Genomic DNA, 24,815 nt, shown 5'->3' on the forward strand with positions numbered 1-24,815 from the left:
AGACTACCACACGAGTCGACCACATAAATTTTAATTTATTCTTTTCCACGTTAAGCATTGATATTACCATGGGATGGTATATTCCTGGTTGGACACAGCATTCTTTGTTGAAAAGACAAATGAACTCCATGGCTGGCTGGGTACTACCGTACTGCTGGTCTACCACCACTCCAAAATATATTTGCTACTTGTACAGTCTATGCCAAACTTGTAAATTGCGATCCAATTGCAAAATGCCGTCTTCGTTAAGTGTTTAGACCCAAGAGTAAACGGTAATGAGATTTGCTTCTGTCCAAGAAAAAATATGTCGAGGTACCAGTACCTCACGTTACCAAATTATTTTTCACCATTCAATCTAGCTGAGCAGGATGGACATTATTAGATCCAATGATCAGAAACGATTTGGTATCGTCAAGTATCGGTATCTTGAGGCCTTTTTTGTTAGATCGGACCAAATCTCATCGGTAATATATCCATGTGGATATGTACGTGATTTAGTTACTTTGAAGCATTCAGTTCACGGAAGTATAGAACTAGCTGTTCGTCCCGTCCTAAAAAAAACCTTCATTTTTGACATTTTTCACTAGCTCATATGCAAGATTAGTCTCACGATAGATACTAGAGTGTTAATTATTTGATTTTTGAAAGCTCAGTGTATTTGTCCCCTACTTTTAAAATTCTCATTATATTTGTATTTGACTTTATCGAACTCTAATATAATAATTCATAAAGAATAAATTATTTAAGAGAAAAGTAATGAGCTAAATATAAAGTTTTTTCAGAATGGAAATAGTAAGCAGCTATAAGTTGACTCGCTTTAATTACCCACCAGCCCATGCTTGGTGACCAAATCTACGTATTTGTTTTTGCGACAAAAGATCTAGTACACTTGATTGTATGTCAGTGTGTGCGTTCGGTGCTGTAAAGGAAGCTACAAAAATGGTGGAGTTCTTCCGATGATTTAGGATTAGCGGCTAACTAATAGCACGATTACCGTGGAAGACTCGTTCCATTTGGTTGCAAGCCTGCCGGCCGGCCGGCCCCGTTGACCCGTACGTGCAGGACTCCGCAGCGCTGTAAACGGCCTTGGGATAAGATTAAAAACAAGCCAAATAAGTATCTAATACTATAGAAAACAAGAGATACGATATCAGCTAAGTTGATCCGTTATAAAAGAACAAAATCTAGTATTCATGTGCTAATAAACCAAAATTTAAATTTTCAAATTTAAATTTAAAGTAAATTTTAGAGTTTTTAATGGTTGTTTATTTTTAAGTGTTGTTTTTTGTATCACTAACAACATGTATATAAAAAATTTTATTCAAAAAATATTTTTCATTCGCAAATACAATATTGTATATCATGTCAACAACACTAGCCTAAACCCTAAACCATGAGACATAATTATATAAACATGTTCTATAACAGTTTTTCATTATCTTACATAACACATAGTGAGGTTATCATTTATTGCACTATTCAGTTTATGTTGAAGACGTTAAAATATAACTTCCGTTAAAAGAATTGAATTTATGGTTATTCCTAGTGAGAGTTTTATTCTCGTTAAATACGATATTATGTCAGCAATTTGGAAGGTGTGACAATAATAAAGAGTGATAAAATGAATTTGATCTATTTACACTATTTCCGTTTGAGAAATAGATTGGTGTTGCGTATTATCCACATGGTTATATGAATACACCATACACATGGTAAGAAACAAACATAACAAATAGTCTGAAACAATCGGCATAAATGACGTTGCACAAGAAAGTTTTTGAGAAAACATATTTCTAGAAGCATGGAGCAAACAATATGTTTTAATATAATTTAACGAGTAAACTGAAAATAACTGTCTTGAAGTAGTAATAGTCTTTGTCTAAGCTAGATCTAACCGTGCTATTGTTGGAGCTATATAACTAGCTCGTCACATAAAAACAATTTCTGAATAAAGATTTTATAAATATATTCTCAGTGACCTAAAAGTTAAGACTGGAAAAATAAACTTATGTAAAAAAATCCCAAAATTAACTTTGGATTAAAGATTGAAATTTGAAATTTTGGGTTAAAAACATAAAGCAGAAGGAAAAAATAGAGGTGTATTATTGCATGCATAGTTCGATATAACCATGTAGCTAGTTTGCTTTGTTAACTCCTGTCTTTTACGTACTACAGACCATTCGCCCGGAACCGAGTCTCCGGCCGCCGAGAAAATTGCTATCCTGTGTCATTCTCAGAAACATGTTTTCGTTGTAACGCCACCTGTAGTTTTTGGCTTCTAAAATGCTACGCTTAAAAGTGATGCAACCCGCTTTAACGACATTTAGCTCATTTTTTTCTAAAAAAAATCGATCTGTCATAGTTTTAGATCGTGAAATGACATTTGTGCCCCTCCCCATTTTCTTAAAATATCTTGATTGACCTTGCAAAATTAAGTGTGGAGGAAACCAAAACCCTAACATAAACTTGATAATTGTGGGGGTGCTATTGTTGTTGGAATGTTAACCACGTGAACTACTCCATTATTATTGGAGCCTTGAAATTATGCTCGAGTGTGTATTCATGCATCTATAATTTTGTTTTATTCTTCATATGCATTTTTGTTTGTAATACATGTATGACTTCACATACTACTTTATTTGATATTATATGCTCCATTATTCTTTTTGTTTCCAAAAATATTTCTCCAGTTGCCCACAGATTGTAAACTAGCTTATTACCTGCCCTCTCGGGGCTAACTTGGTAAACTTGCTAGGGAATAAAGAGCAAATATTTTTTTCTTTGTATCAAATGAATGAAAATAATATTTTAACGTGCTACAATAGTATTTTAACAAAGTCAGAACTATACGTGTCATTAAACTAGAACGGTATTTTGATGATGGCAATAACAATTTTCTACGGCGGTACCCAGCCCATATCAAAAATAAGCAATTTTAAAGTATTTGAGTAAGTACTAAGAGATACTAAAATTTTTACGTAAAATTTGACACCTTATAGTAACTGGGTACCAAGAGGTACTAAAGCTTTATACTAAAATTTTGGTAACTCGTGGTATCTTCTACAAGATTATAGAATTGCTCATCGAAAATACCCGCGCAGCTGCCCCTGAGACTGACTGCAGATACCGGTGAGGCTGACTGGCTCCATGCGGATCAGATCGAGCATACCTTAGCGCCAGTAGGTCCCCGCCTCGCGGGGATTGAAATTTTGTTTTTTAAAACCGTTTTAATTTAAATTTTAAAATAAGGTAGATACCATAGTTGGTAACTTTTATTCTAGATTCACATTTTTGAAACCACTTGAACCAGGTAGGTTAAATTATACCGTTATAATCCTAGAAGAACATCTAGGAAAAAACACACCACCACCGTGTACTAACAACTCACACAACCATATGAAAACACTAGCACCAATCCACCGTCGCTAGGTGTGACCGATAACCGCTAGACCTACTGAGGGCTGCAAATGCCCTAACAAACACCGATCGATTTCATACAAACAATCGCCGAAGTGGTCCTAATCATCCTCACCTATAAGGGTTGGGGAGAGGGAGAGCGAGAGAGGAGAAAATTATAATTTTGGTATTATATCAACTCTGCTTCAAAGCTGGAGTTTCTCCAATGAAATGAAACTAGGATGAAAACAGACGGAAACAATATCTTTTATATGAAAACGGTCTTGGTACTATGAAAATATTTCATATTTATGAATTTAAATATGAAGTTGCAACTTCAATGATACTGACAGTAATTCTGAAACTAGATTCTATAACTATAAAGAAAAACATTAAAAATGATATCATTTTTATATTTTTTATAGAAGAGTTTTTTATTATCTTTATGAAGATAAATGGAGGCATGATATTTTCTAATATAAAAACTTACTATCTTCATGTAGGTGATACCTAGCTAGAGGCACTAAAGTTCTTTTTTATAAAACTAGTGTATTTAAACATTTTCTTAGAAAATGGTATCCGTAAGTCAGAAATTGTCGTACTGTTTTCACTCCTAAATCAAATGGTCGACATATGGCACATGTCACTAAGTTGGAGAACCTAGTGCATGCTGTACGAACAAAACACAAGAACCAAAAAAAATAAAGTTGTCGCCTCACCACCAACAACACAATCCAAAGATGATAGAAGTAGATCAACATTTTTCTCGAGTTGTAGTTACAAAGTACAAACAAAGCACTCATATCAAACCCTAATTTTCTCGCTTACAAAAGTTATATAGAGGATATTACTCTAGAGTCCCGACATCTCATCTATTTATATAAAAAATTCCATCACTAACTAGAAGTAGAACTCATTGTCCTACTATGAGTAGGACTTCTTGTCCTAGTAGGATTCATGCTCTTTTCCGAAACCATATTTAATTTAGGCCCCGTTCGGTAGGAGGGGAAGGGGGTTAGTTATCCGGCACGGAAAACGTAGTAATAGATTAATACATGATTAATTAATTATTAATTATTAAAAATATAAAATATATTCATATGATTTTTTAAAACAATTTTTCTATAGAAATTTTTCGCAAAAAATACATCGTTTAGCAATTCGGGAAACGTGCGTACGGAAAAAGAGAGAGGTTAGATATCTTGTTGGGGTGGCCGAACACGGCCTTACTATATTAAATAATCTCCTTCCAAATTTCTTGGATTTTCATTTTTCTTCTCGACTTTCTATCCATACTTCTTTATATTTTCTCTAATTCTTGCTCGTTATCTTGATTGCCTGGACCTCAGCAACTTACTTAGCCTAGTTCAAATCTCATCTTTGATCGATGTTGACCTCCAAAGATCCTGACTCTAGTACAAACATGTCACACGGCATCCCGACCACCTAAACATAGTTTTGGTTCTAGCCATCGACCACGGTTGACCTCAAGTCACCTCCGCACATAAAGACAAACCAACTATTTTAGACAGAGACATCACAACATGACCCACATTAGTCACTCACACCAACACCATAAATATTTCCAGACTAATTTGTATTAATAAATCAATTTATAAGCCAATTGTTTATCACAAATATTAATCATGACTATGACCTTATAATCTCTCACTTGATGAACACATAGGCAACATCTCCAAAATGCAAATTGATGTTCAAAAAGAAAAAGAAATAAATATGTCAAAAAACACAAATGGCTCAAAAATCAGTGAAGTGACAAAAAAACTCAGATCTTTTTAAAAAGAATTTGTTCCTCATATTTGCAATAAAAGCATGAATTTGACTATTTTTAAAAATAGAAACAAATTTTTGTTTCCCCCCTTCTGCGTTTTGTATAATTCTCCCCTTTGACAATGATTTCATAAGGATTTTCAAAAGAGAAAATATAAGACATGAAAGTGTACGCAATGCAATGTTAAAAAAATGTCCAAAATTTTATTTTATCGAGAGCTCTGAAATATACCTAGAGCGACAAGTAAGATATATTGGTCAACTAGCAAACAAGCAAGCACTAAAGTCCAAAGATGAATTAATAATATTACAGTTAAGATCAATTCAACAATAATATAAATGATTTCAATTATATAAAATGCAATGCTTCTGCTGGCACATAATTTTAACAAAATACCCCTACACATAGGCAAGAAGGTTAAAACTTAAAACATTCTTTTCTCAAATTTACGTACTAATATTAAAAAGGTAATTATTTAGAGAAACTTCCAATAAATTTTGAGCTTTTTGCTCGTATTGACTTTAGCACAAAAGTTAAATCTCTCAATTATCTCAGGTACGTCATTATCTTGATTCTTGTTTCTAAGGATTCGACACCCATTATTTTCCTCCCTGTGGATACGGTCTTGTCCTAATTACTGTTTCTAAGGATTCGATATCCATTTTTACCTCTTGTAAAGTAAACTCAAACACATTCAACTTCATTTGCCCTTGTGACATTTAAAGAGCATTCGAGCAATGAAAAATCCGATGGAGATGAGCTCTACATCAAAATTGTAGATTTCAACAAGATATACAACTTTGTAATTCAATACTCTTTTATTTACAATTATTTAGTATGTCTAATAAGCATTACTAGTTGTTATAACAATGAAACCCATGGGGGGGGGCCTAATTGCAAAAATAAATATTTTTTGGAATGATGGTTTTCACTGCTACGATACTAGTAATATAATTTGACACTATAAATAATTTTAAGTGAAAAAATAGTCAACATGTTATAAATTTTGTTGAGGTCTACAACTTTGATATAGAGCTTTATCTCCAATGGAGGCCTTTTATAACATAGATCTAATATTTTACGAAAATATATTAGAGGTTTTGTAATGAATATTTATACCTCTAAATGATTTTTTAATGATAATTTTATCAACTACAAAGTTATAGATCTTTTCGACCTCTACCATTTCGATATATGACATGCTTAAAAATTTTACAAGCTTTCCAACCATGATTTGAAGCAACATGTGTTATTTTTGAACTTTTCTTCACCACAGGCTTCTAAAAAACAAGAACTATCACTATATTTTGGGATTTTTTTTATCAAAGTTTTAGAACATTTTGAAACCCCACGAAATTTTCAAAACCCTACCAGGTCTTGCCGAAGCCGCACCCCGGCGGTTCACGCAATTATCACCATATTCGTGGTGATTATTGCTATTTTACAACCCTGGTCATGAATTAAACTCATGGGAGTAATTAACCTGGGTTTTCTTGGACCCCGGAAATCAATCTGCCAGTCATATCATCCTATCTAGCAAGATGTGTGGGCGCAATTGACAAGAGATTTTGTATCTTTCGTAATTCCTAAGGAACTGTAATAAAGATGCATTTTGCTCTATTTTATTATTTGTGTACTTAGTACACTGATCTAGAAAACGTACACTGATCTAGAAAATATAGTAATAGACTAGTATGTGATTAATTAATTATTATGTATAAAAATTTAAAAAAATGGATTAATATAATTTGTAAAGCAACTTTTTTATTAAAAAATCATAAAAAAAACTTACCCTTTAACAGTTTGGAAAGCATGGGCACGAAAAAAATAGAGAATTTGGCTTCCTAACCACACTGGCATGCCTGTAACCATTTCTTTTGTTTTCCTTCGGAGAGAGAGAACAGATTGAAGTAAGATCTTGCTTAGTTTCCAAAAACTTTTCTTAAAAACCACACATCGAATCTTTAGACACATAAATAAAGTATTAAATATACATAAATATTAAAATTAATTACACAGTTATGGGGAAAATCGTGAGACGAATCTTTTGAGGCTAGTTTACTACATGATTAGTCATAAGTGCTAAAATAACCACACTACTATTAAAGTGATTTTTCTGTACGAGGCCCCCTTATTTTTCTATGCGGACCATAACTAGTGGTGTCTGCAACAATATTTTGAAGTAGTAAATGAGATCATCTGAAAAAGTCATCAATGATAAAGTTGTATAACTCATCGAGATCTATAATTTCTATTTTTGCCGTTTGTTCATCTAACCAAGTGATTTACATGCAATCATGCAAATCATTTGGTCGAAGGAAGAACTGACCAAAATAGAAGTTATAGATCTTAATGAGTTATACAATTTTGTTATTGATGACTTTTTTAGTTAAAATCATTTAGTATTTAAAAATATTGTTTGAAGTTGCATAATTTGAAATTCATATTCAAACTCTTCAAACAAAGTCATATAGAAAAATGACCAATACAAAAGTTGTAGATCTTGATAAGTTATACAGCTTTGGTTTCGATAATTTTTTCATTTCAAACCATTTACTAAAATTATTTAAATTTCTTAGATTTTAAAATTTAAACTTTATATAGTACAATCAAACTCGGATGGCGAAATGACAAAAAGAAAAATGGTAGAGCTCAATGAGTTCTACAACTTTACTTTTGACAACTTTTTCACATGGATTCATTTAGCATCTTAAAATTTGACTTAAAGTTCATTTATTACTAAATTAATATTTTTGCATGCGGTATTTTTAAATAGCGGCATGCAAAATCTATTTTTACATGTGGACGATTATGTGGACGATTAGGTGGTCCGCATATAAAAATATCTGTAATTTTTTAGTCCTACTCTCTCTTTATCTGCTCACCATTTCAAAATTTTTGGAGCACCCAATTTATTTTTCTCTCCCTCACCTCCTCACGAACCGCCGCAACGCCGCACCAGAAAAATCACAACTCCTCGCCTAGCTCTCCCTCTCGACTCTCTCTCGTCAAACAGTGCGAGCGGCCATGGCGGTGTCCGCGCTGCAGGCCGAGCGTCGCTGCCTCCTCATCGTCGGGACGGGCGCGGGTGGCCACCGGCAGCACCGCCTCCTCCGCATGCCCCCGCCGCTGCATGCGCTGCCGCTGCTCCTTCTTCCGCACCAGCGACGACGCCGATTGCCCCCGGCCTTCAGGAAATGAAGTGGCCACCGTGGGAGAGACTGGCGGAGCGGTACTAGGGAGGAGCTCGGCGCTCGACGGTGGGTGGCAGGCACACGGCGATGGCGCATCGGGCGGCGCCGTCCTCGAGAGGCCCAGATCTGCCGCACTACGGTGGAGGTCGACGCTCGATGGCGGCCACGGCGACGGACGGCGGCAGCGTATCTGGGGGCGGCGGATCCGGTGGCACTGTCCACGGAGGGCCAGATCCGTCGCCGTACGATGGAGCTCGGTGCTTGGCGGTGGATCTGGGGGCAGCAGTGGCAGCGGTGGTCTCAGGTGGTGGCAGCGGCGGAGGCTCGAGCAGCGGCGACAGCGGCGGCCTCGGGCGGTCGCGACGGCGACATAGACGACGGGAGCGAAAGCGGCAGCTGCGACGAGCTCGAGCGGGCGACGACGCTAGGTATTTTTTATTATTTTTTATTTTTGGAATTTTATTTTTTCGCGATTTTTTCTCTTTACACGTGGTCGGCTTAAGCACCCAAGCCCCGCATGTAGGTGCCCTGGCCGTATGCAAAGATTTGCATTTACGCAGACGATTTGACTCATGCTGTTGGGTGGTAACCGCATGCGAAAATAGCTCCATCCCATTTGCAAAAACGGCTTCAGTAGTAGTGCTAACATGTGCTAATGATGGATTAATTAGACTTAAAAGATTCGTCTCACGGTTTCCACTTGAAATCTGAAATTTGTTTCGTAATTAGACTACGTTTAATACGTAATGTATGACCGTACGCATCGATATAATCTCTCCCTAAAATTTTTTCCAACTAAACGGGACCTAACTTTTTTCTCGAGTAAAGTACGTGACCGGTCCTTAAACTTATGGCCGGTCCTTAAACTTGTGGCGTGGTATCACTTAGGTCCATAAACTTAGAAAATGCACGTTTAGATCCATGAACTTGTTTTAATGTACCATCCAGGTCCATAAACTCGTTTTAATGTATCATCCAGGTTCATGATTTTAGACATTAAAACGAGTTCATATACCTAAACATGTACTTTCTAAATTTATAGACCTAAATGGTACCACGTCACAAGTTTAAGAACCGGTCATATACTTTACTCTTTCTTTCTCCGAGCAATGAGAAAGGAGATTTTACCCTACGGTCTTCCATTCAACGCCGACCTTGCCTCCATTAAATAGACCATGCCATCGCTTCCCCGCTTCAAAATGTCACCTTAATTCTGAGTGCGCTTTATCAAGACCTTTGAGTAGACTTATTTGGCCCTAAAGCTCGAAAAGGCAAACGAATGAAAGTTTACGCGTCCGTTTGTCCACGCAAGCACTTCATGTACGCAAAGTCTGTGTATATAAACTTACACAGACATCATGTATTACATAGTGTATACTTTTTAATACATCTTGAAAGATAATATTGTTGTGTAAATACTTTTTATTAAATACTTTATATGTTGCAAATTTATTTCTCTGTATATATTTTTTATACATGAATTTTTTATGTATAAATATAAAACTTTACACATACTCACAAATTTATAAGAAAGTTACATATAAAAAGTTACTCATGCATAGATTTATTCTTAGGTTAACGGGCACGCAAACCTCGCTCGTTACACCCATTCTTAGATCGAAGCTAGCCACCCTCATGGTTGCCCTATATAAGTGTGAGCATCGATTCTAAACTCTCGAGGGCATATCACTCGTCGGTTTCTTGTCTATTGCATGCTATCTAAATAGTCATATAAAAATATGAAAAAAATTTATAAAGATAGATTAATATATGATATATCAGTATATAAACATGCAAGTTAAAATATGACTTCTACACTCCATAGTAAAAATAACAAATATATGATTGCGAGTATGTGTATAATTTATAGCGAGACTAATACGTGCACCCCTTAATATAAGCTATTTTTTATTATTTGTGTACTTACTACACTGGCATGCCTATAACCATTTCTTTTGTTTTCCCTGGGATGGGAGAGAGAGAGAGATTGAAGTAAATTTTTTCTCCAAACAATGAGAAAGGAGATCTTACCCTACGCTCTTCCATTCAAAGACGACCTTAATTGCCTCCATTAAATAGACCATGCCATCGCTTCCCCACTTCAAAATGCCTCCTTAGTGCGCTTTACGAAGACCTTTGACTAGACTTATTTGGCCCTAAAGGTGGAAAAGGCAAACGGATGACCGTTTACGCGTCCCTTAGTCCACGCGTGCACTCCATATATGCAAAATTTATATATATATAAACTTTCTACATACAGACATCGTATATTTCATAGCGTATACTTTTTAAGATATACCTTGAAAGATAATATTTTTGTGTAGATGGTTTTTATTAGGGACTGTCTATGGAATTGCCGGCTGAAGAATTTTGGAGCTTCAGCCGTTTTTATGACCGTGCGATGAAGACATGCGTCGTTCATCCGAAGTGATACGCGCGTACGCGTTCTGTCCTTCTCCGTCGTACGTAGTTGCACCTCTAGATGCAAAAGCCAAAAAAAACATTACTAAAGCCCAATGATGAAGATTAGATTGAAAAACTCAAGAATAGCCAAATGGGCTGGTTTTGACACTAGAAACATCCGTGGAATAGTTAATAAAAGCCCAACAACAAAAATAAGACAAAAAATATGCCCCACAACAACCCATGTGCGTCTACTCATCCAGCTGCCTCCCCCCCCCAAAAGGCTTCAACTTGGCAGCCAAGAAAGGGAAAAAGGAGAAAAGAAGAAGATCGATCAGGAGAGGAGAAAAGAAAAGGATCGATTAGGAGAGAAGAGGAGAAAATCCAAGCAGGAAACTCTCAAATTGATGCAAGATTAAAAGATGACCCAAGAGGAGGAGGAGGATGACTCAATGACGAAGAATGTCACACACCTAGGTATCATGCCCTTTCTGATTGCTTTTAATCCATGGGGATATGCTTCTTGAGTTTGTTGATCTAATCTATAGATGAGATTTTGTCTGAACAAAGAGGTGTTCTTTTTGATTTGATCTTTAGATCCTTGATCCAAATAAAAAACCATTATGATATGAGCTTCTGATTTTGTAAGTGTGTGTGCTGCATGTATGTACCTGTTCATCAAATACAAAATTTATATATATTATGATTATAGCATAAATAACATAAATAACCAACACACCTATGTCTAGTATATTCTGAACTTCCAAACTTTAATGTCAATGAGTAAAAAAGATCTTAACATAATACTGACTCTAGTTCTGAACTTAAAGTTAAATATATGCATATTTGATTAATCATAAAACATGTCGGATATAATCTTTCATCTATCTAGATACAAAAAGCGCATACTTAAAGTTAACTATATATTACCACATGCTAGATGCTCAGAATAAAATCTTCTAAGATTGAACTGAATCTTAAAAACCTCCTAGCAGGCAGTGTGCATGACTGTTGAAAAGATACTGTAGGTCAAATCCAAGCTATGGGTAAAAATGCAAAATGAGCCCTTGGACTTGATTGCCTAAAAAACTCAGCGCAGGATGACAATGTCAAAAGTGCTATAACAGGGCCAACACCAAAGCCTTTGACCAGTACAAGTCACCTTGATGTGATGGTTTTTCATTCATGAGAGATACAAACACAAACAAATACCCATGTGTGCATATATATCCTGCATTAGAGCAAATACCCATGTATTAAACAAACAAAACACCACTATCCAGTATCAATGAACTAATGTATTGAACTCTTAGAGGCCTCTAACAAGTACTTAAGTACAGGTTAAACTGTACTCCTACAGAACTAACCAAAATACATATTGAAATTAGGAACCTAGCTGACAAAACCATGAATTTCATAGACAAATTTATGGATTGCAGGACTTATACATTATGGATTCTTGAAAAAAGGTACATGTGGTATAATATTTTGAAACAAGTAGCTCAATATCCTTGTTTGCTACCGAGAAATATGATGAATTATACGTATGCTAGTATTGTTTGGAACTTGTTTTTAGAGGTAAAAAATAGAACTATTATATAGGACTATTTTGAAACAATATAGTTGGTGGGTGCCATCACCATTACCTTACTCTATGATATGGTATATATGGGGCTAGTAGAAACAAAATCAATCTTGTTCAGAACTTATACCTACTGTTTGAATATTTAGAAGTTAGAACGTACTAAGCGTTACTTGCTCATAAAACTAGCAAAACTCCCTTCATATCTGACAAAACTGATAGAACTCTTACTCCCTGACCATGGATGCTCAAATAGAACTAATAAGCCCGATAAAAATCTCCAAAAAAAACCCTTAAAGCGTGCAATAGATTGATCTCTAGCTTCTTCTCTTAAACATGAAGATGTTAGTCATTAAAAAAGAAAAAAAAATGGCATGTAGTTTATGCTCCTGCTCCCAGTAGAAGCCGAAAAAATTTCACAAGAGTTTCTGTTACTGCTATTAGTATAAACTAAAATTGAACATGACAATCATTTTAGTTTATGGTCACTGAACTCACATCTGTGAATAGAAGTTTCATTTCAGAATCAAGATTGCTACAATAAAAAATGCCACAGGAAGAGGCTTCCATTCCAGAACCAGAATGGCAAGGGGTGACAGAACAGGTTAAAAATGGCGAAATGATGACAAAGCATATATATTCAGATTCAAACAGAGTATACAAACCTGTAGATGATGTTAGCTTTTGTGTAACTTCATCCATTATGGGTGACAAGCCTTGTGATCCAGAACTGGGCAGTTTTACGGTCTCTTCATCAGATTGTGTCACTGATTTTGATTTTGAAAGAATTTCAGTGCCATTGTTAGATGTACAGCAGTGTGTGCTACCCTTATGTGCAAGTTCACCTGCCTTTGAATCAACTTGATCTCTTGAAAAGTTTACAGGAGATGTTCTTCTTTTGCTTGGAAATAGATTGGATAAAACATGAGATAAATCCTGAAGGCTTGCTGTAAATCTTCTTGAATGTTCTTCGTGGAAATGGTCGAGAGCAGAAGCTATCCCATCCTTTATCTAGAAAAAACAAATGTAGTTCAGGTTTAACAAATAAAAATAGAAATAACATAACATGTTTTCTATAGTCCAAAAAAGCAGTTACAACATGTCCTAGGAATCTAGGTAATAATTAGGGGCGAAAAATTGTGTTACTGCACTTCTTTAATGTTTCTTATTATCTTATATACATATAGCTCATGGGACTTTTAGCAGTAATCCAATTGGATTAAAAATCTCCCTTGCAAGAAAAGACAACAAAATTCTAACAGATGCTTGAACCTCCGTGTACTAATAAAAAGAAGCATGATTAAGACATCAGTGTGCATTGTTACTAAAAAACCATGGCTAACACATAGATGAGGTCAAAAACAAAACTCACTGCTGAGCTCCTAGCTTAAAAAAAACAATGATATAAAAGGTGTTTTGGAGGTCAGTTTTAACAATATTATAAAGCAAAGAACTAATAGATGTTTACAGCATCAAACGAGGGAGATGATGCATTCTGATCAACAATTGCTTTGAAATATAAACCAGGTCCGCCATGACACGCTGCTTCAGTAGCGGCACACCTGAATTTCTGATGCAAGCAAAAAAGACCCGAAAAAGGTTTTCTGAATTTCTGATGTAACATAAACATGTAGAAAGAACCTAAGCTGAAGAACATAACCTTTGCGTTGGGAATAAATTTGTTGCATTTGAGGTGCTTCCTTTTCAGGGATTTATACTTCTGCATAAAAGAGTAAAGAAAAAAGGAGTAAAATAGAAGTTTAACATTTTACAGAATGTGACAAAAGTTAACCACATAAATCCATATTTTCCATGGTTGATCATGGATACATAATGCATAAAAAAAAGAGAATAGCTACAAAAACAATTTTATATTTATAATAACAACAGATTATAGTATTGCAGCTATTGAAAACAACAAAAAAAAGCAGCTGGATGTAATTAATAGGAAAATAGATAGACGTAATGTGACTGCCAATATGAAAAATAAATAAGCATATAACTATCATAGCAAAGAGTCCGGGAGAGGTCATGTCACCCACTATTACCTCATTAAAAACCAAAAATGAAAAAAAATAAGATAAATATTAGCACAACAATTCCATGGGGGGCTTATATACCTTCTTTAGTAAATTGATGTCATATGTATCCGACCCGATAGATAAAACATAATTTAGTTCCTCTTCGGTGTGAGTAGTGGTTTTTTCCTATGAAATCAAAAGAAAAGATCAGTGAGGCTGAACTTTCAATTCACACAATATCTCAGTAAAATACAGAAGACATTAACTAACAAAATCCCCCTAAGGAGAATATATGCTAAAAATACTGAACATTAGGCATAAAATAGATCTGACAGCCCATTTAACCTTTAAATAATGATACATAGGATTAATATATCACTGATTCAACAAAAATGCAATTTGAGAATAGCGATCTAATTAACTGCAAAACTACAGAAGGTCTAAAAATCATAGAACTTTCCTTTAGACCAAACAAAACTAAGTAGTTGGTGATATCCTCCATTTCCCTTTAGACCAACCATGTTTTGCTGCTGAAAAAACTGCATGCTCCATTTCACCTAAAACTCAATGGATCTAACTAGAAAAACCACTTGAATCAACAATAGAAACAGCGCCCTTGCCCTTCTCCTGCTCCTTGCCTCTAGCTCCAGCAACCTAAACTCCTCTCTGGGCAAACTAACTTTAACTGAACCATAGCAGCACAACAATGTACTTGTAGATCTGGACAAACAACAACAAAAATGGGACAACCAAGTATGAAACATTCCACCCCATCCCCCCCACCCCACTCTAAATCCATATTCAAAACAAATAAAAAAGGGCAGAAAAGGTTGGCTAGCTCACCCTATGAATCATTGCAGCTCCATTATTGCTCAAAGGTACAGATCGCCCGAGATCCACACAGCAAGCTGGCTGGGAGTTTTTGAGCACACCACCAGCCATCACACCACCCATGGTTGCGCCAACATCGCCCACGATTTGGTCTGCAGATGCTTCGCCGATGACCACCACCTTCTCAACTTCTCTGCTTTCAACAATCATCCCTGACTCCACAGAACAAATATGATCTGCAACCATAGATCCTATGCATGGGGTTCCTCTCTGTCAATGGTGAACTCGAGAATAGGGGCTCTGCCCACCAGAGAAGAAGGAGAGAGCATCGCGGTGTTGCTCTGGCGAGTCCGGCGACCACAGTGGTGAAATCCCTTTCCCCTCTCCTCCCACCAGATGAGAACGTGGTTTGTGAATTTTGAACAGTACCCTGCGCGCGTGTGCTGGCGAAGAGAAAAAGAAACCGATGGAGTGGGTGTGGGCCCAATCTGCATAAATCTAGAGGATGATCGAACGGCCAGAAAAACAGCTGATAAAACAAAAAAAATTGCAGGCAACTGTGTAGCAAATCCCTTTTATTAAATAATTTAGATGTTATAAATTTATTTCTTTGTATGTATTTTTTATACATATATTTTCTATGTATAAATATGAAACTTTACCCGTACGCAAAAAATTATAAGAAATTTATATATAAAAAGTCTCTCATACATAGATTTATTCGCGGGGTAACGGGCGCGTTACACCCACTCTCAGATCGGAGCTAGCCACCTATAAGTGCGCACATTGCCTGACCCCCGCTTCACACAGCGAGACGCACGACGTCCTTCAGGCAGGTACGGTATGCCAGCTGCGATCAGCGCCCAACGGCCGCTCCCTCGGCTACCCTCCATGATCCAGTTCATCCTGCTGGTCCTCGTGCTCGTTGTCGTGCCGGCCAGGGCCAGCGCCGCCGCTGGGATCTCGGGCAGCAGCGGCAGGTCGGGAAGTAGCCTCCATAGTGAGACCGTGTTTAAGGCAGGAGATAAGTTAATTTACTCGGCGCGAAAACATAATAAATTAGTACATGATTAATTAATTATTAAAAAATTATAAAATAGATTAATATGATTTTTTAAAATAATTTTTCTATAAATTTTTTTTGCAAAAAATACAACGTTTATTCGGAAAACGTGCGCACGGAAAACGAGGGAGGTAAGTTAACTTACCGAACGCAGCTTGAGTATACCCTATCTCAGCTGGCCCGTGCGCTGCCATAGGTTGATTGATTTTCACTACCACCTTCTGGCTTTTGCTTATGCTTATAAACTTAGATTTGAATTTTTAAGCTTAAATTTAGAGTTTTTAAGCTTAAATTTAGAGTTGATTTGGAGTTTTTTTCAGTGAAATTTAATTGGCTTTTACATTGCTATGAACCCATATAAAAAAATTTTATTCGTAAATTATTTTTCATTTGTACATATTTTATTTTACCTTTTTGTTTTAAAAACCCAAAAGATTGACCCTTCGTTTCCTCTTGTACTCGATCTGGCTGTGGTTTACGTTTTTAATGTCTGGCCATCGACTGCAGATTTACCATTCGGTACCGGCGGTCCATCGACCGTATCGTCCTACAGGCCATATTTATATTGGTGGAAGGCCCAAAGGGCTTCCTCCCCATCATCCCTGCAACCGTAAGCATATACTACCACCATAGCATTGACGGTAGTGACAGATCTCGGAGGACAAGCGCACAGCTGCTGGTGGCTCCGTGATGGCGACGAATGCTCGTGCGTACACCGGTGTTGAAGAAGAACATGTTGTCGAGGATCGACGGGTCCGGACTCCGGCTGGCGGCTTCGCGTTTTTTGTTCAAATTCCGTTCACTGGTTTCTGTAAGATGGTCTGTTTTAGATAAATGTGTTCATATTTTGTTCAATGATTTCTGTAAGATGATGTGTTTTTTAGTGAAAAAAGGTCGTTGTTGATTCCGCCGTCCTGTAAGATGGATTATTATATCAATCTATTCGTCTTTAATCTCTTACCAACGGCAGATAACACATATAGCAGCTGGAAACAAAGATGAATCATGCGTGGAATTCCGTTTGGACACAACATTCTTTGTATGAAAAAAAATAATGACTTTTGGTAAAAGAACTCAAAAGATGGGTATTACTAGCGGCTACGGATGCGCGTAAGGACATCCGCAATATGATAAAAAAAAATCAAGCAATAGGCATTGAATGCACCCTTGCTACCTAGCAAGCATCTTAAGAGTAGTAAGCAACAATTGTTAAAATAACGACAAGCAAATAAACGATGAACACAATAGATCAATCACAGAAGGCATATGATTTAACGTGAAAAACCCTCCTAAAGTAGGAGAGAAAAAACCACGGGCGCCAGCCAGCAAAATATGTTCACTGTTTCGAGATGAGGTTACAACGCCACACGGCGGCTTACAAGAGGTATATATAAGGAGATACCCTAAAATCTATAGGGTCCGTCGAAGTCGAAGTCAGCTCCAGCCGACAGGCCTCCGCTCCGCTCCATCGAAATCGGCCTCTCATACTAGGGATTTGGATTATAACTCAACAAACTCTACCTTGAGACAAATTCCTTCTTGTAGCATAAAACAAAATAACAAAGAAAAAACACTTTCGGCGCCAAATAGCCTCTTAGGCTATACAGTTATACCAACTAAGCTTGAGCAAAGCTCAAACTTAGCAACAGGAACTGACTTAGTCATCATATTAGCAAGATTATCATGAGTGCTAATCTTACATACCTTTAGTTTACGTTGTGCGACTACATCGCGAACATAATGGTATTTGATGTTAATGTGCTTTGTTCTGTCATGAAACATCTAATCTTTTGTGAGGTATATGACATTTTGACTATCACAAAATAGACTGATGCAAGAATCAACTCCACAGAGTTCAGCAAACAACCCTTTCAACCAAACTGCTTCCTTACATGCTTTAGCAATAACCATGTATTCTGCTTCAGTGTTAGACTGGGCAACAACAGGCTACAATGTTGCCTTCCAACTCACTGCACAACTGCCAACAGTAAACACATAACCTATGAGAGATCTTCTCTTATCCAAATCAGCAGCAAAGTCAGAATCCACATAGCCCATAAATCCCTTATCAGTTCTGCCAAACTTCAAGCAAGCATCTGTTGTTCCTCGGAGATACCTGAAAATCCACTGAACAGCTTTCCAGTGTTCTTTGTCAGGATTAGCCATATATCTACTAACCAAACTCATAGCATGAGATAAATCAAGGCGAGAGCAAACCATGGCATACATCAAAGAACCAACAACACTAGAATATGGAACCTTTGACATGTATTCTATATCCTCATCAGTACCAGCACATTATAAAGCTTATAATTTAAAGTGAGGTGTGATAGGAGTACTAACAGGCTTTGCATCATGCATATCGAAGCGCTGAAGAACCTTTTTATGTAACTCTGCTGACTAAGAAACAACAAACCAGAATTTCGGTCTCTAGTAATTTTCATACCTAGAATTTTCTTAGCAACACCAAGATCCTTCGTATCAAACTCACTACTCAACTGCTTCTTTAATGTAGTGATTTCTCCCTTGCTCTTGGCAGCAATTAGCATATCATCAACATATAAAAGTAAGTATATAGGTGATCCATTAACAAATTTAATGTACACACAACTAACATATTCAGACCTCTTAAAGCCACGTGACAACATAAATGAATCAAATCTTTTATACCATTGACGAGGAGACTGCTTCAAACCATATAAGGATCTTTTCAGTTCGCTCCAGCCCAAGCCTCCCGGCGACGGGCCTCCGCTCCGCTCCGTCGAAATCGACCTCTCATACTAGGGATTTGGATCATAACTCAACAATAATAACCAGGCTATAAGAGCAAGCTCAATAAAAGAGCCAAGTTATACAATACTTATATAAACATATGATACATAATCAATGTATGGTCCACCTCTCATACAAACGTAGTGCCTTGAAGCTTGTGCTACAGCTAGCTGTAAATTTATAACTCGTTTTTCTTCTCTCCTCTCTTCTCCACGTAAGTATAAACATGACGTGGCAATTTTTAGAGCTCACTTACATTACCTGTTAATCGTACTCGCTCTAATAATCATACTCGCTCTAAGATTATTGCTAGCACGAAGAAAATAAATTATACTATTGTGGGTCTCATCTAGCCTTTTTCTCAGTTGAGAGGATATGGTTGATGAGAAATTAATCTTTTATTATCTTGGTCCCATCTTATTTCTCCTCATATACGTATAACTTTATGGGAACCCACCTTATTACCTTCTTTGTGTAATATTTATGGGGCTCAATATTTATTGGAGTTGCTCTAAGCAGAAGACACATGCCCTTCTTTTTCTGAATTTTCAGTGACCCAATCCAACGCACCGCGCAAATTCTGCTTGTGTTTTAGATAGATAATCGGTTCTATCAATCAATTCATCTTTGGTTGTCTTGCCAATTGCATAGCAGATGGAAACACTAGGAAATTTTCTGGTTAGCCAGGAAAAGGAGACCACCACAGGAGTCAATTAACCACATATTAAGCATCGATATTATCATGGAGTGGTATTCCTCGTTGGACACAACATTCTTTGATGAAAAGATAAATGAACTCGATGGCTGGGCACTACCGTACTGCTGGTCTACCTCCACTGCAAAATATTTGTTACTTCCACAGTCTATCCCAAATTTGTAAATTGCAGTTCAATTGCAAAATGCCGTCTTCGTTAATTGGTTAGACCCAATAATAAACAGTATATATACGTGTGGATAGGAACGGATTGAGTTACTTTGCAGCATTCAGTTCACGGAACCAGAGAACGAGCTACTCGTCCAGTCGCAAAAAAACTTAATTTTTAACACTTCTCACTTATACATATACAAGATTATATAATTAGAATGTTCTTTGATTTTTAAAACCTCAATGCGTTTGTTCACTAATTAAATTCACATAATAATTGTATTCGACTTTATCAAACTCCAAAAAAATAATTCATTAAAAATAAACTATTTGTGAGACAAAATAGATGAGTTAAATATGAAGTCTTTTTAACGGAGACGGTAACTCAGTAAGCAGCTATAAGTTGACTCGCATTAATTACCCACCGGTCCATGCTTGGTGGACAAACCTACACATTTGTTTTTGCGATAAAAGATCTACACTTTATTGTATGTCAGTGTGTGCGTTCAGTGCTGTAAAGGAAGCAACAAATTTGGGGAGTGCTTCTGGTGATGTGCAATTAGCGGCTAAAAGTATGTGTAAAGGTAGAGCTCATTATCTATTTTTATTTGATCCACGTTAGCTCAGAACCTATTTATAATGATATATACAAAGTTAGAGTCGATATGGTTTCTTCATTAATACAATAAAATATTTTTATTACACAAGTTTTCTTTTTATCCACCTGCATACAAAAAAGTTTCCTTTAATAAATGTTAAGAGTCAACTCTAAACTGTTGTCATGCATGACAACATCTTTCCTCTCTCATTTCCTCTCTTTCCTACATGTCACCAAATTTGCTTAGGACATGTTCAAAGGTAGAGCCTATTATTGACTCTTATCGGATCTATGTCAGTAATAAAATTCTATTTTATAATTATACGTATAAGGGTAGAGTCAGGTATGGTTTCTTTATTAATGCAATAAAATATTATGTTAGTTTCCTTTTTATCCACATTCATGCAAGAAAGTTTCCTTTAATAAATGCTAAGAGTCGACTCTAAACTGTTGCCGTACATGACAACGGTTTTTCTCTCTCCTTCCTACTGCACTTACGTGGCGATTGAGAGAGTCAGATAAATATATTATTTTAACTCTATTCATCTCTCAACGGGGTAACTTTTACATTTATTATTTTAGAAATTAAATCTTTTATTTTTTAAACTAAATATATTTGATAACTAACCGTCAATATAACTTTCATCCAAAATTGGAGGCAACCAGTTCATTCAGCTAAAAAAAAGGGCAAAAACGAAAACCCTAAAAGGAGGGGTAAAATCAATATTAAACTTGAAAATAAGGGTAAGAACGAAATTATCCTAATAAAAACAATCCCGCTATGGTGCTCTCACTGGTAGTAGAAATGGAATCTGAACCATTAATCTAATTGTATCAGAGAGTTAAAATCTATTTCTAGTACACAGTAGTAGAAACGTAGAGAGGTATAATCATCAAAAAAATATTGGATGGGAGGAGTAAAACGATATATTTCCCCGTGATAGTATACGTCGTCAAGTATACAGTAGGAAACGATATTATCCGATGAAACCTTTGATAAAATCTTAAATAGCAATATAAACCAACACGGTCCAGATGTTGGTCCATATATATTCTGCTCTCGTAGATTTTGGTCGAACTTCTCAAATTCCGACAAATATTTTTTATTAAAAATAAATTTATAAAACCTGATAAGCCTATGATATTACGATAGTATTTTTTAAGGAGAATCTATATATATCATTTGGGTTGAATTTAAACTAAGTTTTTAAGTTTGATCAAATTTCATCGTAAACTATAAAATATTTTTTGACCGAAAGGAGTACTCCAAGCAGAAAACAATATAGTGTTTATCCGGTCTGCGTGTGCCCAAGTTAAGGCAAATGCCGTGCCCGAACAGTCCATGTTTCAACGCGATCCTGTAGGCCGGCCGGCACGGGCCACCCGTGCAAGACCCGGTGTACGTAGTCTGCAGTCAGATGAAATCCACTTGTTGCACGCACGCACGCACGCATCCAATCCAGCACAGGATCAAAATATATTTTTTACTCCAATTGCATTGGAACTTATCGTCTTCAAGTCAGCGGTCAGTTGATCCATCAATAACACGGCCAAACACATCATGTGTAGTTAGGCCATGGTCGGTAGAAGATTTTGTTTTTATGCTTCTAAATGTGCTACGTAAGTAGTAAAACATTTAATTCATGATTTAAATAGCTTATATAATATATTATTTCATTTTGTTGTTTCATAGATAATAGATGTAAGAGATAATTAGTTAGGCAGTGTAAAAGAAGATTCATATAGATGAAACATAATTTATATCTCTTCATTAATTATTTCCCATATATCAAAAATACTAACGTGGTATTGTATTCAGTGAGAATAAAACTCGTAGTGGGAATGACCTTACTGATTAATTTGAAGCTAGCTCTAGATCTGATCACAGATTCAACTTATATACTTCGAATTGACTCATGTATCATCTTTTGGCTTTTACTTATGTTTATAATTCAAAATTTAAAATTTTGATCTTAAATTTAGTGTTAGTTTTAAGAGTGTTTTATCGTAGTTTATTTTTCAATATTAACTTTTAAATTGCTATAGACACATATATAAATGTTTTATTCACATTTTTTTATTTATAGATACTCTGTTTGATTTTTTTTGCCTGAAAAAGCGAAAAGATGAGCCATAAGTTCGATCACTTTCCATGCTCGTTTCGTTGCCAAAATATACAGTTTTGGGTGTGGGTCCTGAAAGTGAAACTCTGTATAACCGGATGGGGAAAAAAAAAGTAATAAAGGCCTTCCAAAGATGAGGGATTAGACGATTAGTGGCTTGCAAACATGTTCTAACTGCGTTACAGCACCGTGCCGGCAGTGCCGACGTAGTATACACGTCCCATGGTCTTCGACGACCCGTGCAAGACTCGACATAGGCCGCGTTCGGCTCCTCCATTTCAGGGTTCTTTTTTTTTTTTTTGGTGTCCTTTTCAAGATCCAGTACCTGACTGACTGATATGTGGCAACACCGTAAGAGCTTCGGCAGACCAAGACCTCCGAGAGAAAGACTATCGAGCCTCCGGGAATCATAGTGGGTGAGCCGTGAGTACAGTGCGCTGCTCCCCTACACGTATGGCTAGCTTGTGATTAATTAAAACCACCAGTAACACTTAACAGCACAGCACCGAAGATATATAAGTTATCTCTCTGATCATCGCACGACAGGCGCGTCGTACAGACAGGTCGCCGGCGATGATCACCGGCCGACGGCCGCTGGCCCGATTACGCGCGATAGTCCTGCTGGCTCTCGTGATGATCGGCGATGGCATCCTCGTCGTGCCGGCGTCTGGGAGCTCGGGCAAAACCGGCGGCACGGGAAAAGGTAGTTGTTGATTGATTCCATTCTCTTTGCTTTGGTTTGTTTTTGTTTTTTGTTTTTTTTGCCTGTACTACTTTGTTCTGGCTTCTCTCCTAATCTATATAGCTTACGTTTTCGTTCTTGAACGTCACCGCCGCAGATCGACCATTTGGTACCGGTGGTCCGACTACCGCATCACCGTATAACAGGCCATATGTTTATGCTGCTCTATCTAGAGGCAACCCCGTTTGCAGAGGTACATGCGCCCCAGGTGGTAGTACTTACACCAGGGGACGACCTCACTCCGGCGGCTAGCACGACTCATGCATGACAGGTCCCGGAGGGCACCGGTGGTGGCGGCGAATGAAGAATGCTCGTGTCTTAGTTAGCGGAGAAGGGCGCACAAGCAGCAGGCGATCGTTAATATGCCCTTCTGTAGTTGATTCTCATTGTAAGGGTAACTACCTGAAATCGTCGCTGAGAATTATGATGTATCAATGTCTAGTTATAGTTGTTGACTGGTTTCTATAATAAGATGATTTTGTAAATATAAAAGTCTAGAACTGTTGATTAATTATATACTGCCTCCAGTTTTTTTTATCGAAAATACTAGTACACATATTTCAGCCTGGGACAGAATACTTAATGGAGCGCCATACTTCTCATCCTACTTAAGGTGTTTTCTTTATCAGAAATACCACTGTATGGGGTCCATTTCATATGCCTTTGATGATAACGACAAACTTTGCCTTTTTCCATCTAGGCCACCCATTCAGCCATCAACGGCGTTCGTGGCCATACAGGCACTTGCAGGGGCCACCACCTCCTACATGCATGTTGATGCACTGGAGCCCCAACATCATCATCTCCCGTGGAGGAAATATCAATGTTACGGTGCACCTGCTTTACTATCTTAAAGATGTAGGTCTTATAGGTCTTGATGCTCTCCTCCACAGAGGCATGAGGAACCGGAGTGGAGCTAGGGTCCCGGGGACCCGACCTGGTCAAGCCTTAGGATCTTTCCCCCTATTGTAAGCTCAAGGGCTCACTATGCCACCTTGGAGATATAGATCTTGTGTTCATAATGGACATGGCCTTGGAGTTGATACCGATGTCGGGGTTTACGTGTTCAAGCTTGCTGAGATAGATCTTGTAGGTCTCCATGCTCTCCTCCTCTAGAGAAGCACAAGGAACCGGGGAGGCGCCGGGCCCTTGAAAACTTAACACACCTGAGCCCCGTGACCCTTGAGCTAACAGGGTAGGCCACAATGCGACTTCTCCCAGGAATGGAGTAACCTTTGGTCCCATTTCACCAACAGTCAAAAATAGGTACATGTAAACAAATAAACAAATGAATTTTTTGCCCAATTTTTTTGATGCGAGACAAGTCCCTATTTGTATCGAGTCTTTTAAAAAAAACAGCATAAATAGCTAATTGCAAAAAAGAAAAAAAATCAACACAACTAACTTCTCGCCTATTTTAGGGGATGTGAACC

General features: G+C 37.1%; 1 protein-coding gene and 1 long non-coding RNA gene across 4 annotated transcripts; one reads left to right on the forward strand and one right to left on the reverse strand.

Moving 5' to 3' along the window:
* Window positions 1-801: 801 nt before the first annotated feature.
* On the reverse strand, window positions 802-15,665 carry LOC102704985. Of its 3 annotated transcripts, none has more exons than XM_006656127.3 (8): window positions 15,232-15,665; window positions 14,488-14,574; window positions 14,028-14,087; window positions 13,836-13,937; window positions 13,033-13,378; window positions 11,948-12,016; window positions 11,259-11,456; window positions 802-1,085 (listed from the first exon to the last, which is right to left on the reverse strand). In XM_006656127.3, exons 1-7 carry the CDS (start codon window positions 15,463-15,465, stop codon window positions 11,407-11,409), a joined length of 948 nt encoding a protein of 315 aa, XP_006656190.1. In that variant the 5' UTR covers window positions 15,466-15,665; the 3' UTR covers window positions 802-1,085; window positions 11,259-11,406. The 3 variants fall into 3 exon arrangements, with proteins under 3 accessions (XP_006656190.1, XP_015694240.1, XP_015694242.1); XM_015838754.2 differs by lacking the exon at window positions 802-1,085 and adding an exon at window positions 10,776-10,860; XM_015838756.2 differs by lacking the exons at window positions 802-1,085; window positions 11,948-12,016 and adding an exon at window positions 10,776-10,860 and having other exon boundaries at window positions 15,232-15,662.
* Window positions 15,666-23,032: 7,367 nt separating this feature from the next.
* Window positions 23,033-24,292, forward strand: LOC107304442. Its single transcript, XR_001550534.2, has 3 exons — window positions 23,033-23,343; window positions 23,480-23,995; window positions 24,083-24,292. It is a non-coding gene; the product is annotated as an uncharacterized LOC107304442 (long non-coding RNA).
* Window positions 24,293-24,815: the final 523 nt, after the last annotated feature.

This window comes from Oryza brachyantha, chromosome 6 (genome assembly GCF_000231095.2).
Source record: "Oryza brachyantha chromosome 6, ObraRS2, whole genome shotgun sequence".
NCBI lineage: Eukaryota > Viridiplantae > Streptophyta > Magnoliopsida > Poales > Poaceae > Oryza > Oryza brachyantha.

Coding starts and splice junctions, on each gene's coding strand:
- LOC102704985 (XM_006656127.3), bottom strand. CDS start 15,465: ATGGTTGCAGATCATATTTGTTCTGTGGAGTCAGGGATGATTGTTGAA. Junction 14,088..14,487: donor ACATCAATTTACTAAAGAAG/GTATATAAGCCC, acceptor TCTTTTATGCAG/AAGTATAAATCCCTGAAAAG. Junction 13,938..14,027: donor AATTTATTCCCAACGCAAAG/GTTATGTTCTTC, acceptor TGCTTGCATCAG/AAATTCAGGTGTGCCGCTAC.